The following is an 18437-nucleotide window of genomic DNA, read 5'->3' on the forward strand; positions in this document are numbered from 1 at the left end:
GGAGAGTGGGGGCGGGTGACATCAGCCCCTCGGAAGGGCTCGGAGTAGTAAAGGTGGTGCAGCGAGGGGGTGGGGGCGCGGGCGAGTCGTGGCGCCGGAGAGGGGGGGCTTGCGGAGGAGGGAGCGCGGCGGCCGCTGGGCGCGACTTGGTGCGTTGCGGGCAGGACACACTGTGTGCGCGGAGCAGACGTGTCCCGGGCCGGGCCGGGCCGGGCCGTGGAAGGAAGAGAAGGAGAATCGAATAAAATAAGGCCGAAAAAAAAAAAATGGAGTTAGTACTCTAAGTGCCCAGTGAAGCCAAATGACACGTCATTTTACAGTATGACCTTTTTTCCCCTTCCAGATATGCAGGCTCTTTGAAAAGCAAAGAAGAGAATTAACTGTAGCAGCTGCCGCCCCCCAAACCATTAACACACACACACACACACACACTTTCCTGTTAGTTGGCCACATTGAGAGTGCTTTGTGAAAAAAATGGAAAGAAAGAAAAAAAAGACATGCACAAATCAGAACTGGAAAATGACATTTGTCTGTAAATGGCTTCTTGGTCTGGAAATGGCGTGGTTTTTTTTTTGTCCTTTTCAAGGTGGGAGGGGGATTGAGAACGCTTTAAGGAAAAGACTTTTTTTCCAGGTGGAAGGAGATGAGACTACGTTAGTTGTTTGTCAAGTGACATTTGGTTGTTTGGTTTGGGGTTTTCTCTTTTGATTGCGGTTTTTCCTCTTTGGCCAAAAAAAAAAAAAACAAACGCTGGTGGGGGTGTGTGTGAACTCTAAGGAGATGGCCTTTTCCCCTTTTGTCTTAAAGGTGCTGCTTTGGGAAAATAAATCAAACACAAGAAGCATAAAAGAAATTGTTGAAATAACCAGAAGAATTACACAGGCATTAATTAGTATGGAAGTTTTCCACTTCCTCAGTAATTTGGCTGAGTTAATTTGTGAATTTGCTAGGTTAAGACCTAGTTCATGATCACATATCAACAGAACAGCTTGATTATGAAGAATAAAATGTAAAGGGCTGTTTTTTCTTTGTGGTGGCGTCTGCTTTGCTTTTTTTTTTTTTTGGATGGGTCACGTCTTTGTTCTCCTGGGTCCAGATTTATGTAAAGCAGAAAATTATTAAGTGAAAATAAGTCCCTTTGGTGTGTGTTTATGCATTTGCAATTACAATAATTAAGTGGTACGTATGTTGAGGTGTTGTCAAAAACTTCTAAAGGTGGAACTATGCTATGTGAATATTAATGTGCCATGTAATTTGATTTCAAAGTATAAGCCTAGAAAAGTCTAGAATCTTTCCTAGGAACACTCCTATCTGAATACTAATTTAAAACAAGTGTGATGTTAATGGTACCTTAAATTTCTAACAGCCTTGCACGGAGATCACAAAGTCTTCACTTGAGACTGTTGCTCTGAACACACCTGGCATCACTGGGCTAACCTTTCCCAGGTGTCCTAGCCCTATTACCATAATTTATTGAAGGCTCTGGCATATGGGGGTCTGCAGCCCAAGGCAGTGCCACACATTTTGCATTTTTAAATCGTGATTCTCACCAAATGATGCCCCCCCACGCAAAAGAGGAAAAGTAGTGATGCCCAGAATCCTCTTTTTTAATGTAATGATATGAAATCTGAGTGAATTACAGTATCACAAAAGGTCTTGGAGTAATTTTTCAGTACGATTCTCTAATTTCCTAAATGTGGAAACTGAGGCACGGACCTGTTTGTGCCCGTAAAGAGAGGTGATACACATTTTAACACGAGAGTGTTGGAGATTCTGATTAAGACTATGTATTCTCTTCATGGAATCTCTTAAACGTACCTTTAATATTTTAATTTATGAGAGTTAGGCTCATTAAGATAGAATGTTTGCTCTGAAATCAATGTTTCTGTGGAAACTGATTTTAACTTTTTACAGATATTGATTGCAGCCTTGTGAAAAGGCAAGAGAAGGAGGAACGCTTTGCTCTCTGGGCAGTAAAAAAAACAATTAATAAAATTAAAAGAGAACTAAAAAACCAAACAGGTTTGTGCTTGAGGAGGACAGAAATTGTCCCCTCAGGGTTAGTTGTTGGAGAGAGTATCCATTTGCAAAAACAGAAAATGAGAAACTAGCAGTCCTCCTTCTAGCTTGGTGGAACTGTGTTTTTTCCATAAGATATATGTTTTTACAAATGAAAGGTGGTTTAAAATGGGGGCATGCGCCCCTTCTAGCTCTGTTCGCTGGGAAGGGCTTGGAATCTTTGAAAATTCAGTGGTTCCCAGGAATACTTTCCCTCCTGATTAAAGTCCTGTCCTTTTAACATGCTAATAGGGTAGTTCTCAAGCCCTGTATTTAATATTTAAATGTGTTTTTCGAGAAGGTGACAGCAAATCAATGGGGTCCCCCCCCATGGTTGTTGTGTCCAGAGAGAGTTTATCTTCAGAAAAACAAAGTTAGCAGGAAAGGGGGAGGGGTGTGGAGAAGTGGATAAAGTGTAATAGTATGGGGCTTGGGGGTTGATTTTTAAGTAGCCCAGGGGGCGAGAACCCTGCAGAGAAGGCAGCAGCCTTGAGAAAATGTTGAAGAGGCCGTTGCTGCGTCAGTACGTGATCTGGGGGCGCCTGCAGGGCCGGGGCATTGTTTGTGAATACTGGGGTACTTTAACCATGAAACATCTAACGAGCAGTGAATTATGTGGCCGTATACATTAATGTGTACATTTTTACCAGTGAAGGCTCATAGTTCAAACATCCATTCTCATGGCTTTAACAGCACTTTTCTTGACCCCCCCCCATGACAGAATTGCGTCATTCTTTCTTCGCCCCTTTGCCCACCCCACAAATTTTAAGGCAACCAAAAGGAAAAGTCAGAAGAAGAAAACAAAACACCTAAACAAAGCAAAACCTTTAATTCTTGTTTGTTCTGATGGTGGAATACTGCAGGTACACACAAAGTTGGATGTTTATTTCCTTTTCTCTGCGTCGAAACGTCCAGGAAAATTGCAAGTCTCTTGTTTTTTTGTGTGTGTTGCTTCTATGGAGAAAACGGCAGCCCTCTTTCTCTCTCCTCCCTGCCCAAAGTGTGTAAAATGCCTCCCTCTTAACCTGAGACTTACTTTCATTTTCTAGGTGCTGGAGAATCTGGTAAAAGCACCATCGTGAAGCAAATGAGGATCCTGCATGTTAATGGGTTTAATGGAGAGTAAGTGTCAAATCTGTGGCAAGGGCACAGGCAGAGTAGCACATTGGATACTAACCTTTAGGAAGTTTAGGTAGCTTTTGGGGGCTGGGCAACGTCCGCTTGAATTTTTTCAGCCTACGTGTTAGAAAAGCCAGGGAAGAGCTCTTTAGGGGTTGCTCTCCTCTGCCTCCTTTTACTCTTTGGTGCAGCAACGAAACAGTAATAATAATAAAGCCCCAGTTTTGGCCCTGTGACGGGTCTGCGGCGGATTTTGGTGCAGTGGGTCTCAGACATAGCTGACGCTGGCCGTGGCCACCCTTTTGCCTGGTGACGCTGACCACTGCAGAGACGCCCCCCGCCCCCAAGCACATTTCAGCGCAATGCACCAGTGCAGGATGTTGTAAACTACTAGGGAAACATGGTTTCAATAATATTCTCACATAAAACTAAGTTGGAAGAGTCGGCCCTTGTTCATAATTCCTCATTCCCCACCCCTCACCCCCTTTGGAATTATCATGCGTAGATCATTGTTTCCCTTTTTAAAAATCGATGGTCTTGCCTTAAAGAAAAGAAAAAGACGTTTAAATGATGGAAAGTCTGGGAGTTGGGCACTTCCGGCCAGACCAAGAGGTACTTTGGCCTTTGAAAAGTCCTTCAGGGCATTTTGCTATAGGACAATGTGACAATACCGCAGTGAGAATAAAGATGAAACGAGAGAGTGCCTATATCAGGGAGGTAAAAGACGGGAATGGCGTTCTACTTGCCAGGAAGGATGCAAATAAGGGGCACAAGTCTCCCCAGACCCAGCCTCTGTTTTCACGGGGGGCGAGAGCAGTTAGCCTCACTAGATTACAAACACCTGAAGGCACTAGTTTGCAGTTAGTTGGTTAGCAATCCTATTCCCTTTCTTAAACCTGGATTCAGTTGAAAGTTGCATTCCCCCTTGGTTTCAAAAGGGAAGATTGAGTCAGAGGGGCATAGTTTAATTCAGTTGTGCACCCAAAACAAACCAGTTTAAAAAAAAAGTTACTGTCGCCTACTAAGGGCGGGGCGGGGGGGGGGGAAACAACAAAGAGGGGGGGACACGGACAAAGATGATTTTATCACCTTTCAGAGGTAAAAAAAACTGAGCTGAAGGCAGTTTATGGAAAACAGGCTCTTTATGGAAAATTCTAGAATTTCTTAGACCAAATAAGGGGGGGTGGAGAAAAGGATGACATCACCCATACAAATGGACATTTTAGTTTAGGATGCTTTTTAAGCTTTAAAATTCAGAGGGATGGACTATTAATTTTATGAATGGCTCCTGATGAGTTACTGATATATGCACATACATGCTGTTAATTAGTTCACCGGTCACAAACCAGTTCTGAAATTCTTAATTTCTAAAGCCTTGCCACCAGAGTTGCCGTCGGTCAAGTGAAACAAAAAACCTGAAATAGGCTTCTTGCTATGATTTTGTGACCTAAAGAAAAGTCTTGCATAATTTTCCCCCCTGCAACTTGCTGGGGAGAGCTGCTTCATGAGGCTAGTTAAGCAAAAATAATTTGACCATGTACCCTCTATAGATAAATATTTTGATTAAAACTGGACATGGCTCGAATTTTTTAAAAGGATGCAGCAGCCACTGTTTACCTTAGCTCGAGTCCAGTAGGAAGATAGGACATCCTTGACATAATTCACTTAAAGTTTTATTACTCTGCAGATTGCCCTAAAATTTCTTAATTTTTAGGGAAAGGATTCTCCTGCCTAAGTGAGCCCGTCTGTAATGCAGACGAGGCATTTAAACCAGAACTTCTCTTTTCTATTTTTTCAAAAGAGGAAGCGACATTCCCAGTTTGCCTGCTTTGCAGAGGAAGCCATAGGTAATCTCGGAGGATGTTAAATTTAGCCCGTGAAAGTGACATACAGGGGAATTCTTTATGTGAGTTTAGAAACCTTATTTTTATCTTGTCCAGCTGAGCCTCCTTTTCTCTTTTTCCTCGCTGTGGTATTGCAACAAAAGCGGTTTCCTTCTCCACTAGGAATTCCCTGTGAAGTGGGGACATCCGTCCACGAAAGGGTGTTTTGTGTGGTGCAGGGTCTCTCCCTCCTTCCTCCATAAATGTGCGCTTTGTCAGGGCTGGGCTGAGCTATTACATTTGCCTTAACTGTCCGCAGACTGCTGTGCCAAGTACATCTGCAGAGTAACATGTCATTAATCTGACCTTCAGAAATACAGAGGTCAGATGCGGATTTTCCTAACTCAACGCTAACTCTCTATCTTACCTTAAAAAAAAAAAAAGTGCCATTAACACTGGTTGAGCTAATAAGCTAATCAAGTACAAACCCACGTAGACAGCTTAAGCCATCTTGCCCGTCCCACCTTCAAGGAGGATTTCCTACCATTCATGAAGATTGGGTTTTGGGGGGTGGGGAGGGTTGGTGGTAGTGGGTTTTATTCTTTTTATTTTTTGTTGCCTTATGGTCCAGGCACACTTTTAACTGATGACAGTTTATGGGGAGCAATTATATAGAAATAACAGGTAGTTTCCCGACTACAAAAAGGGAGGAAATTGATATTGGCACCAGGAAATCGTGGGCCAAAAGCACCCATGTCTGTGTTCAGATGCAACATGGTGAAGATTGAGGTCTGGGACAATCAGGGGCCTTATGTGCTGCTGTATTCTCCAAAGAATTGTGAGATAAATCACTGCTTTAGCTCCCTGCTGCATGTATGTTTAGTGAAAGCACAGGAAAATAATTATCCGTCTCTTCTGTACCCGACGGGAGTCCCCAGAGGACCCTGCTAATACTGCAGCAAAGGTGTGGAATTCTTCCCTCTATGGCCTGCAGTCTCAGTAGACATTCCAATTTAGCCAGAAAGGCGACCTAAGAATTAACGGGAGGATGGTGGCCATTTGTTTAGGAATGTAGAGAGGCTGTGTGGGGTTTTTGTGAAATTGCGGTGCCTTGCAGATTAGGTGAGCTTTCAATCTCTCTTTAAAAGGGGCGGCGAAGAGGACCCGCAGGCCGCAAGGAGCAACAGCGATGGGTAGGCACATTCGAAAACAGAGAAACCTCACACGCACATTTGACACACACGAAGGTCATACTGGGAAACTGAGGACACAGAGACCCGGGAAGGAAACCAAAATCATTTAAGGGCCATCAGCCATCTTGCTATATGTCTGCAAACAGCATCATTTCTTAACATTTCACAGCAAGTGAAGTGCAAAACAATTTTTTTTGGCCAACCTTAAAGTATAATTAGATCCAGCTGGGGGAAGGCTAGAGATTTCAACTTTAGACGGTCAGTTTAGGGTTTCTCGAGAATTGATGTTTTTCCATATGGTTTCTATCCTCCCCCCCAACCCCCCCAGCTCACCATTTGAACTGGCTACTTGTTTTTAAAACTACTAAATTCCATCTACCCAGTGGTTGGTCTGGTTTTAAAATTTCAGACCTCCACGGGGGGGGGGGGGGTTTTTTTTTTTTCCTCCCCCTTTTTAGCCACTTCACAGCCCACTACAGCTTAATAGAGAAGTGAGTCTCAAGAGGGGAGAGACTCCTTTAGGTTACCTTGTCCTCAACCTTACGGCAGGGGGGGGGGGGGGGGGGATTTTTTTTTTTACCTCTATTAAAATACGTGGTGCCACACTGTTCTTAATTTTGGGAAAACAAAATGCCGAGGAGGAGGGGAGGTCATTGTTGAGAATGATCTCGAAAAGCCTCTGGTCTTTTTAAAATTGTCAAATTTATTTTAACCCAAGGCACTTTATGTTAGCTAGTGGACAGGAACTTAATGATGGCCTCCATCTTTTTCCATTCATTATCAAATTTTTTTTTTCTCCACTTCCTGCATCCGCACTGCCCATCACGCCCGTGCGCGAACACACGCTCACACACACGCATGCCAGGTAACCCTCTTTGAGCACTGCTTTGCTTATTCAGCTTGCAGTGGGGGGGGGCAGCTATTTCTCCTGAGAACATGCAGAGCCCACTGACCTAGCTAGGGCACCTCAGAGAAATAGCTTCTGTGGCCTGGGAGGGGAGGGGCAAAGGATACTGGGGGGTCGGGACCAAGTAACTGACATATGTTTGTTCATCTGTTTTTTTTAGACAATATTACCCCTAGATGATGGCTTCAATTTCTCATCTTCCCGGCTATGTCCTATCACACTTTGCATGCTGGAATTGCCCGTCTTAGCAACTTCTAATAAGAATACTATTCTGTTGGGGAGGGGGGAGGGGGCCCTACCACCTAACCTCTAAAGATAACAACAACAACAAAAAAAAAAAAAACAAAAAAAAGGAATCCCTAATTGACAAAAATGTAGTGTATCAGCTATCCAAGGCATCTACATAAAAAGTGATTGACAGTTTACTGTACCAAAAGTTGGCATTTGAGAGCTATGACACATCTTTACTGAGCCACCTACTGTGTACTAGATGCTACGCTAGACCCCTGAACCCTTCTAATACCTACTAACAGCCTGCTCTTCTATCTGTGACTCTGTTCTACAAGTAGAAATAAGTATTAACATATGTGATAAATAAAAGTGATCTGCATGTCTCAGCAATCCCTGTATCTTGCGTCTGTCTTCTGTCTTTTCCCACCAAAGGAAAAAAAGAAAGGCATAAAGATAAAATGGTATAGAACTTGGTACGACATAGCCTTCCCCTAATACTTAGCTGAAGCGGGGAGCCGGGTGGGCAGCTCTTAGAATTCAAACCTAGCACAGAAAGCAGCCCTGATCTGCTTTCTACGTGGGGGGGGGGGGGGGTGGGGGGGGGGGAAGCTACAATATCCTAAAAGTACTCCCAGCCCCCATTTTTCAGTCCATCAGAATTCTAGCAATTGATACACAGTTTGGCTTTGCTGAGTAGCTTAGAGACCTCTGAGGAATTTTCTCCGAATGTCACCATCAACATTAGAGTTCATTAAGCGATAGTAAAAAGTATGATAAACCTGCCACAGCCCCCAGAACCATAGCTCTATCTACAGAGTAACTGCTTCGATGGAGGAATTTTTATGTTTTAGTATTACACGCCCGAATTAGATTTTAGATTTCTATTTTAGCTGTTTTATACTTGATATACTCCCACACCTATTCACATACGTAGATGAATACTGAACACGTTCTCAAAATATCCGTATTTAAGACTGGAAGTTTTCCAATTATCATACTACTGCTTAGACCAAAATATCAAACTGAATGAAAGAATCAGGTTTCTGGAAATAACTTTTCTCTTGCTCTTTGTTCATTTGGGTATTAAATACCCGGACATATCTAATTTTAACTCTGGTGGGACCATAAAAACAGAGGTTAAAGGCTCTCAGTACCATGGAAATGGAGCTTGTTTCTAATGAATGGGAATGGATTTGTCCCTATGGGGTTTTGACTTTGAATTCCTGGGTGAACGTTAGGGACAAACACGTGTCCTTTTAAAACTCCAACGTCTTAAATCCCTGATTCAGCCTGTAGCACCAAGTCCGGACACGATTAGTAATTTTCAGAAACGTACGAAGCAGAATAGCCCCACAGACAGGGGTCGGGACACTCGCCCTTTAAGCCTAGGGTCGTTGCGTTAAGAGTCCGGGGGCTTTTGCGGCACGGGTCCCACTCTCCTGGTTGGCAGCACAGCTTTCATGTCCGTGCCTGGAGTTCTCCCGACCATGAGGGGGGTTCCTGGTACCATCTGTCGCCCCACACCCTCAGCCCCTGATGAGCACAGCACCTCTAAACCAGCTCCGGATTCCGGTGTGAGAGGGGCGGGGTCTCAAAGGCTAGTCTGACCCTGGGGTAGGGATGAAATGCGGTGAGATCATTCAGAAAACGAGGGCCCACCCCTCAAACGAATATGCAAGGAAAGGCCAGGTTTTCGAGGGGGCGGGGCTCTTGCAGGAGAGCACGTGACATCCCCCATCCCCCACCGCCGTGGTCCCCCGACCCGAGACCCGCCTCCCCACGTCACATGCTGACCTCCCCCCTGGGCTGCACTTTGCTGTTACCCGCCCCCCTCCCCCCCACCCCGCGTGTCCTCCGCATTAATGTCCTGTCGTGTTCTGCCTTGAGAGCTACGTGTTTAATTTCTACCTCCATCCCAACGACTCTTGGGCAATTAACCCCGTGAATACGTCAAAAATTGGGACTCTCTTTAAAGACATTTCTTTAAAAATCCTTGCAAGAAAAACGTAAGCTCTGTCTCCCCCTCTGTCGTCCTGCCTCTGTCACTCAGACCCTCCCTCCCTCAGCCTCAGTTCCCTCCTCTGTGAGGACAGCACCTTAGGTCCTCGTGACGGTGCTGTCACATCCCAGGGCCCAATATGCAGTAGGTGTGTCATGGCTGTGGGTTCAATACCCCATCCCACCCCCCCAAACCAAGAGGTGACGCCTGGGCAGTAAGTAGAGTGGCAAGATTTACACCCTGAGCAAGAGGTCCTTAACCCCTAAAACAACAAACCCGAGAATGTTCCCTGGCTGTGCCTGTGGTGAAGGACAGTGTCTGAAAGACACGGGGGGACAACGTCAGGGGACCACAGAGCCAAAGGACGTGGCCTTTATCTGTGGTCCCAGGGATCCTGAATGTAGATGGTTCCACATCTATACACGGGCCGTCCCAGGTGCCCACGTTAAAATCAATAAGCAACAAACGCTAACCTCTGCTTAACAGAGGGACATGGGCCACACCGCCTCCCTCCCCTCCCCCCAATAAATCCCAGATCATAAAGCCTTCTGGGGGCAGAATCTTATTTTACCTTATTCACATCGAGGGATCAATCTATATTAACATCATCAACTAGGAATGTCATCCACTGCTGCTGGCTGCAGTGACAGACACACAGTGACTATTGAAATAAAAATAAATAGGGCCCCAAAGCCCTCAAATCTGTAATTAACACTACCACCTGCATTTCATCCACTGGTTGTCCATGTGCTAATCCAGTGACTGAGGAAGCCCCAAGGCACACCTTGAACTTTTCCCCCCTCCCAGCCCCACCCCCAAAGCAGGGATGCTAGCAAGGGCCAGTAGGAACCTTTTCGGAAGTGCTGGTGTGCCGTGTGGGCCTCAAGAAAATGGAAGCACCTCTGAATAGTGATGAGCCAGCCCCCACTTCTGGTACAGTAGCCTTGATCCTTATCTAGATGCCGATTTGGTACTCTGCCCCAATTGGGCGTGTCCTCAGGACACAGTCTGGGAGGTTATCATTTGAAACCACCTTTATTCAGGAACCTCCAACCTCTGCACCGATCTGAACCCACCACTCCTTCAAGAACAGAATACTATTTTAGTTGGAAAATCGTGATTGAAGCGACACTGTGAGTCAGCGTGATGCAATATGATTTTTTTCTTCCTTTTCAATCCCACTGTAGTGAGAAGGCAACCAAAGTGCAGGACATCAAAAACAACCTGAAAGAGGCCATTGAAGTACGTGCCTGGTCCTTTTTGTCATTCTTTTAGCCTCCCTGTCAGACAGCGCTGTCCCCCTGACCGCTTTGCTCCATCATTTTCAGACCATCGTGGCCGCCATGAGCAACCTGGTGCCCCCTGTGGAGCTGGCCAACCCCGAGAACCAGTTCAGAGTGGACTACATTCTGAGCGTGATGAACGTGCCAGACTTTGACTTCCCTCCTGTAAGCTAAGCCCGTTCCCCTTCCCACCCCACACCCCCCACCCCGGGATGTCCCCCGCACAGGCACACTGCCAGCAAAACCCATTTCTGTGATATTGATAGGAAAAGTAATCATTAGAGCTTTAGTCAAGATGGATGAGCGAATTTCTGTCACCCCTTGTGAGTCTTGGCTCGCCCGTCCCCGCAAGAAAACATCACAGTTCAATACTACAGTTCTCGCTGTATTAGACTGTAAATCTTTATGAGAAAAAGTCATGAGTTGTGGCAGCCTTAATTATTCCCTTATACGCATCTTGTGACAAACTGTTAAGTATGGCACACAAATGCTAATTGTCTAGGTAATCGAAAATATCCTAAGATACCAAGGAATGCAGAAATGAAGTTCCAGCTGTGAGTCTTATAAACGGAAGATATTCTCATTTTAAACAATTTGCCATTTAACCTTTATTAAGGTTTTTCTAAAGTCAGTCCTTGTCTTGGGGCAAATGAAGTCTTTTCTCATTATTCAAAAAAAAAAAGAAAGAAAAGACCTTCACCTAAATAAATCATAACCCAGGCACTGTCCTCTGTGCACCCTGGCTGGCGTGATTTGTCTGCTCCATAAAGAACTATTTTTAGGGAACACAAAATTGCCTGTGGCCCAAGCATATATGTTTTGACCCCTTTGTGGGGGAAGAATAGTTTATAAGAGGGGGACAGGAAACAAGATGGAAAGATGGGCAAGTTTATAAGGCCCAGAAGGAAAAGACTTGTCTACAGCAAAAACAATGACTTATTGTTGCCTTTTGTCAGGCTTTCGTGGGAATTTGTGTTTGTGTATTTTAAATGGGTTTGGCCGCAAACTTCTCTTAGCAAGGAAGCAGTAAGTATGGCTAGGTAAATTCTTTTAAATGGAAAAAAAGTCGAGCAGTAAACACAGCACGCATAATGCCAAACACAGACTCTTTCATGAGACGTGATTCTGTATTTCTAATAGGAGAAAAAAGGCAGCCCGTTAAAAATACACGAGGACGGTGACCTCTTAAGAGGATCTTCCGTTAGCTGAACTCCACATTCCTGCCTACTTTTTTTTTGACCCTTTTCGTGCTGCATTCACATTGCAGAAGAACCTTCTCTTTCCTTCTAAGGGACGAATTGCCCCGATACAATTAAAAATGTTGTTCTGTTCAAATGAAATGGGAGTCATGACCTACTGCAATTTAAAGCCACGCAGAAGTCATTTGCTCTTTTGATTGACAGGCATTGATGGACAAGGTCAGATTTGCCAGCAACTCCCGACCATAATATTTTTTTTCGAAAATTCCAATTTTCCTGGAAGGAAAATTTCGATCCCACCACATCTTCACAAATGAAAACGTCTTGTTTCCACGACATGGAATCATACATTGGCAGCACCTCCTAATGAGTTTATAGTTCTCCTAGATGAGCCGTTGGGTGAACAAACTTATTCAGTAGTTTACTCTGGCCCCTCCCCCCACTCCAAAAAATATAGGATGAAAACTACCCAAGAACAGTAATTCACAGTAAGAGGACAGCTGGATTCAATTTTTGAATACGTTTAGCACGCTGAAGGTCTTTATGAACGCCCATTCCTTAGTTTGCCCCGAAATTGGGAATAATCACACCCAGGGTTGGTGGCAGAGTGAACTCCAGTCTCATTGACTTTGAGCAGCTCCCGCGTCTAAACCTTCCCTCTCGTGTTCACTTTCAGGAATTCTACGAGCACGCCAAGGCTCTGTGGGAGGACGAGGGGGTGCGTGCCTGCTACGAGCGCTCCAACGAGTACCAGCTCATCGACTGCGCCCAGTAGTGAGTAACCCCGTCTCCACGTCCGCATGTGGGATAGGCACACACGGGCACACGGAGAGAACCTTACAAACCTCGACTCCCACTTTTCAAGTTACTTGTAAATGAGTTATTTTCATAGAAGCCAGCCAGTTATTCCCACCTGCGGTTAGGAAGTTCTAGTCTGATTCATTTGTTTTATAAAGCCCTTAATTGCACTTTTTAGTGCGGTGACATTATTTTTATACAAACAATTAATGCCTGTGAGAGCAAAATGATAATTACCTGCAGTAAAGTGACATTCATAATTAATTAGCTTGAAGTGATTAATTGAATTGACCTCCAAGCATTTAGGGAGATAGGGCAGCTCTCACACTTCGGATCAGGTAGAAATATTCTATTTTATTGCTGTAATGTAAAAACCTGACAAAGAGGAACAGTGAGGACAAAAATATGCCTCCTCCTCCTTGGTGACTGATAAGTTGCTTTGCTGTTTCTGCTATCAGGTAGGTTGACTACAGTAGCTGCCAGAGTGCAATATTTCTAGTTCATCTAGAGTCGGGTATTGTGTTGAATCCCATTTCCTATCCTTATTCATTCATTCACACTGGGCCTTAATTCAAGGATGCTCCCCCCATGGGGTCCTTGCTCTGTCCTTTCATGGGCTGCCTTCCAGTGGATGTGATAACACAGCTGGAAAGTTGCCTTTTAAATAGTTTATGACCCTCCTTATCCTGTACATAACATAGCAAATATGTGAGGTTCAGAGCCATCAAAAATATTTTAAAGGTATCGTTTGTTTGCTGACGTTGCACAAATGTACTAAGTGGGCTCAGTTATCATTTTCTCAAGTTGGATTGCCTTTTATGACCGGGGGAAGGGCAAGAGAGATTTGTGATGTTTTAGCCTCTCTCATGTAAGTAACTGAAACTCACAAACAATTTTGCTATTGAAAATATTAAGTAACCAGGACCAAGGTACCCTGGGCTGGCTCACAACAAGCTAAAATCGCATTACGTAGGAGCCCCACGCCGGAGGAGCTTATTGTGAAAACCACTCGAATAAACAGGAGGGAGGAAGAGGTGACAGCGCTCAAACAGCAAACGCGAAGCAAGCTCCCCAGAATCCTGTTAGAGACACATCACACAAGCTGATGTTAGGGGGCTGTGAAACCTATCAATTTATCTTTCCCTGGCCCTGCTTTCCCATCGAAAATGCATTTGATTATTTTCAGTTGTCACACCTGTAGCTATTTTGTGATTTTTTTTTTTTTTTTTTTTTAATATACAAGCAAATCTGTATATTTTTTCAAGGGGCAGAAAAAAAGTCCATCTGGGCCCGTCCCTGTGACCCTCCCACCCCCACCCCGTCTTCAACAAAGCCCCTGATTTTCTCAAAAGTTTGAGCTTAAAGCTGGAAGTGCTAATTATAGTAACGCAAAACAAATGGAAATCCTGGAATTGTTTGCCTTTTGTATTTTGGATCCAAGTCAGAAGTGCAGGTACAAGATTAGGAGGGTTTAACCATCCCAGTTTTGAGGCTCTGGAAGTGGGGAGGGTGTAACAACTTCATTGATGAACAGTGAGCCAGTTTTTGTTTTTTTTTTTTGAATCTCACACCATTTAAAAGTTGTTTTTTTAAGGCAAAATTCAGTTACTCCTGCAACTTTATCTGAAAATGGCAACATTTGCACAATTTGTGGAAAGTTTCAAGGGAGCTCCGGGGGAAAAAGGGAACATAGCTTGAATCTTAGAAAATGTCTTCCCCAGCCCGATGGTTAAAGTAGCCCTGCCTTTGCAGTGACCAACGTGTTTCTGGTTTAACGGCCTTTATGTTAAAGTTGAGCTCCTGGTACCTTGCCCATTCCTTAAGGTGCCTATTTTTTATTTGTTGAGCTGGGGTTTGGCTGGCCTTACTCCAGATGTCTCTCTCACAAGATTTGGTGCTGATGATCTATTTATAGAACTGTGGTTCTGTTGCCATGGCAACGTGCTGCAGGCCAGGGCGGCTGGGGAGCTATTTCTGGCCCGGTGCTGTAATGTAAGACTGATTGGGCAAGTCGGTATATCCTCTAAGCCAGACTAACTTTAAACTGGTAAAAAGGAAGGGGCGTTGGGGGGGGGGGGGCCTTTAAAAATTTTTTTTAAAAAGATTTTTTCTTTTTTGGGTTTTTTGCCCGGTGCTGTAATGTAAGACTGATTGGGCAAGTCGGTATATCCTCTAAGCCAGACTAACTTTAAACTGGTAAAAAGGAAGGGGCGTTGGGGGGGGGGGACCTTATAAAATTTCTTTAAATAGACTTTTCTCTCTTTGTGATTTTTTTCCTGATTAGCCCACTTTACAACAATCCAGACCCCTGCCCCCCCCAAAAAAGCTGGTTTTAATATTAACTTTTCACAGTAATTAAATTAGTCCAGTCTTTTAGAAGTTATTTTTCCTAACAGTGTATCTAGTCAGGCAACACAAGCAAAGATACTTTTTACTTTGGGAACAGTTGTGGCTGTGGAGCGGGAGATAGAAAACACTGCTTTTCCCTCTAAAGCTTTTGCATCACTAATGATGGCCCCTGAGACCGCCCCCTCCCCTCCACTGTACTTGCTCTCTGCCCAGATAAGGGCCCCTAACCTGGATGGCTGTGAGGTTTTTTGAAAACTCAAAGTTTTAATATCTGGACTGTTCTATTTCATGGACCAAGTGGAACGGAAGGGAACTTAGTGTCTGTTTCCTGTTCACTGTGGTAAGGGCCAAAAGGGCCCCTTCTTAAAAGTAGAAGGGAAGGGATACCCTTTCTGAGTAACTCAATCTTATTTTCATTAGCCCCTTGGGGGGCGGGGGGCGGGAATCCTTGTTTCTTTAAAGTGTGCCATCTTTTTCATCTTTTTAAAAAAAACTGTGTGACGTGGAAGGGTACAATTTCAAACTACTTGCCATTTTACTCAAAGCCAAACAATTTGAAAATCTGAAATTTTTACTCAGTCTTTATCAAATGGCACAAAATCAGACCTGATTTTGGACCTTCAGCTAATTGACGTGCACAGAACCAGCCTTTCAAAATTAAAGCAAGACCAGAGCTCTGCACTGGCCTGTGCTGTACCTGTGGGCCAGGGGCCCTGAGAGCCCACCCCTAGTTCCTGGTTCCTAGACCTACTGGTCAGCCAGGTACATTTATCTTAAATTCTGTTGGCTCTAACCTTTTCTAAGGCATAAGCTTGGACACATAATGAACGCAAGCAAACTCTCCATTGACTTAATGCCAGGTAACTGTGGGGTGATCATTTCCATTTAGCTGGACTTGGCAGAGAGGCAGGAATAGTGGGGAAGTGGCATGAGTGTGTGCTCACGCCTGTGCATTTTTCTTTCCCTCCCAGCTTCCTGGACAAGATTGACGTCATCAAGCAGGCTGACTATGTGCCCAGCGACCAGGTACGCACACGGCCTCACAAGCAGAGGACGCAGAGCCCTCTTTCCGAACTAGTCAAGACTTTTGCTCCAGATTGTCAATTATTAATGTTTTGGTTGGTTTGGGTGAGATCCCTTGACCTAAGGTTTTGTTTTAGGACCTGCTGCGCTGCCGCGTCCTAACTTCTGGAATCTTTGAGACCAAGTTCCAGGTGGATAAAGTCAACTTCCAGTAAGTCAATGGCTCCCTTTTTAAAAAAAGAGAGAGAGAGAGAGAGAGAGAGAGAGAGAGGGAGAGATTTCTTGACGTTCCCTCTGTCAGGGAGAATGGTGGACCAGTGTTGGCCCTTGGAGTGACCAGGTGTCATTTCTCTCCTGCAGCATGTTCGACGTGGGCGGCCAGCGTGATGAACGCCGCAAATGGATCCAGTGCTTCAATGGTACGGAAGCCATGGGCTTCTCTGCTCTTTAAGGACATTTTGGTTTTTTCAGCGTTAAGGATCACTTTCTCTTCTAACGTGCACTGCTTTTGCTTTCTTGTGCCGAAGATGTGACTGCCATCATCTTCGTGGTTGCCAGCAGCAGCTACAACATGGTCATCCGGGAGGACAACCAGACCAACCGTCTGCAGGAGGCGCTGAACCTCTTCAAGAGCATCTGGAACAATAGGTTTGGGCGGTGACCCCCTGGTCTCCTCCCCACTGATCTCAAGGCCCTGTATTTGCATGACTAGTAGAAAAGAATCTTGTGCAAGTTCTTGGGCAAGCATCTCAAACCCCTTGCAGAAAGAATGCTTTCTTTTCCTGGGCATTAAACCTGTGTCTCTCTTTTTTAGATGGCTGCGCACCATCTCTGTGATTCTGTTCCTCAACAAGCAAGATCTGCTCGCTGAGAAAGTCCTTGCTGGAAAATCAAAGATTGAGGACTACTTTCCAGAATTTGCTCGCTACACTACTCCTGAGGATGGTATGTGTGGCCTTCTGCAGCTGATAAGTGCCCCTTGGTCCCGTGGGGTGTCTTGCATATGTTAAAAATTTCTGGTCTGGGTTTTAAAAATGAACATCCTCTAAGAATGGAAACCACCCCCCTCAACCACCGCCACACTATCAGGGATCTGTAGGGGGAGCCAAAGAACCTTATTTTAATCACTTAAGTAACAAAATATTTATATTCTTTGCAGCGACTCCCGAGCCCGGAGAGGACCCACGCGTGACCCGGGCCAAATACTTCATTCGAGATGAATTTCTGGTGAGTAGAGACTGTCTTTGGTTCCCTCTCTCTGCTTGTTCTCTTATTCTTAGGGGTGTAAGTTTCCTTACTTCTAAATTTGGGGATCAAACCATCCAGTTCCTCAGTGTTATTTCACCGATAGTCAGTATGAATTTAGCCTTTGTGCCCCTCAACTTGGGTTGGTTTTAACATCAATGACTGGTGGGCCGTCCTTGGTAGGTGACCCCACTGCTGACAGGGGGACTTACTGGAGAGGCGGCACTGACCGAGTTTCCTTCTGTGCCCACAGAGAATCAGCACTGCTAGTGGAGACGGGCGCCACTATTGCTACCCTCACTTCACCTGCGCTGTGGACACAGAGAACATTCGCCGTGTGTTCAACGACTGCCGTGACATCATCCAGCGCATGCACCTCCGTCAGTATGAGCTGCTCTAAGAAGGGAACTTCCAAATTTAATTAAGGCCTTAAGCACAATTAATTAAAAGTGAAACGTAATTGTACACGCAGTTGATCACCCACCATAGGGCATGATTAACAAAGCAACCTTTCCTTTCCCTCAAGTGATTTTGCGAAACCCCCTTTACCCTTCAGCTTGCTTAAGTATTCCAAATTTAGAAAGCTTAAGGCGGCCTACAGAAAACGATAAAGGAAAAAAAAGGCCACAAACGTTCCCTCTCTCTTTAAGTAAGTAAAATAACAGCAGCAAACAGAAATAAAGAAATAAAAGAATAAATGACATAAATGAAACAAATGAAATAAGTATTGTGTTGTGCAGCATTAAAAAAATCAAAATAAAAATTAAATGTGAGCAAAGGATGTGACTCCCGTGAATTATTTGTGGTTTCAAGCAAACACCCATTGTTCGGGGTTTTGACTGCATCAAAAGTTGGGAGGCCCCTGTGGTGAGGTGACAAGGCCCCAAGGTTATAAGTGGGTATAAAATATTGCCACTCCATGTTTTTGTTGACCTAACCTTGGGTTTCTGAAAACAATTTGCAGACAATACAAAATGTCCACCCTGTGCTCCTCGAAGCCGTGCCCCATAGAAAACCACTAAGCCCCATCAAAAAAGTTCTATACTTTGATCACTGCTGCCCTATCCAAACAATCTATCAACTTATACCCTTATGTATTGTCTCACAGTGTGCCTGCTTACCTGGTCTCCCCAGATAGGTGTTTGAATTTCAGCTGTCTGTCCTGCATTAAGACAGGGACTCAGTTGGGTGGGAGGAATTTAGGAATGCC

At 44.6% G+C, this 18437-nt stretch overlaps 1 protein-coding gene across 1 annotated transcript in view; it reads left to right on the forward strand.

Moving 5' to 3' along the window:
• The window catches only part of LOC103089051 (guanine nucleotide-binding protein G(s) subunit alpha), a 54786-nt gene extending 36776 nt beyond the window's left edge, over positions 1-18010 (forward strand). The window contains exons 4-15 of the mRNA XM_007449474.1: positions 3108-3180; positions 6149-6193; positions 10518-10572; positions 10659-10778; positions 12489-12586; positions 15931-15985; positions 16120-16193; positions 16343-16401; positions 16510-16630; positions 16797-16927; positions 17142-17209; positions 17481-18010. Coding sequence (XP_007449536.1) covers positions 3108-3180; positions 6149-6193; positions 10518-10572; positions 10659-10778; positions 12489-12586; positions 15931-15985; positions 16120-16193; positions 16343-16401; positions 16510-16630; positions 16797-16927; positions 17142-17209; positions 17481-17627 — 1046 coding nt within the window. The 3' untranslated portion in view covers positions 17628-18010. The remainder of the gene's footprint in view (positions 1-3107; positions 3181-6148; positions 6194-10517; positions 10573-10658; positions 10779-12488; positions 12587-15930; positions 15986-16119; positions 16194-16342; positions 16402-16509; positions 16631-16796; positions 16928-17141; positions 17210-17480) is intronic.
• The last annotated feature ends 427 nt before the right edge of the window (positions 18011-18437 follow it).

The sequence above is a fragment of the Lipotes vexillifer genome, unplaced genomic scaffold, assembly GCF_000442215.2.
Source record: "Lipotes vexillifer unplaced genomic scaffold, Lipotes_vexillifer_v1.1 scaffold524, whole genome shotgun sequence".
NCBI classification, from domain to species: domain Eukaryota; kingdom Metazoa; phylum Chordata; class Mammalia; order Artiodactyla; family Lipotidae; genus Lipotes; species Lipotes vexillifer.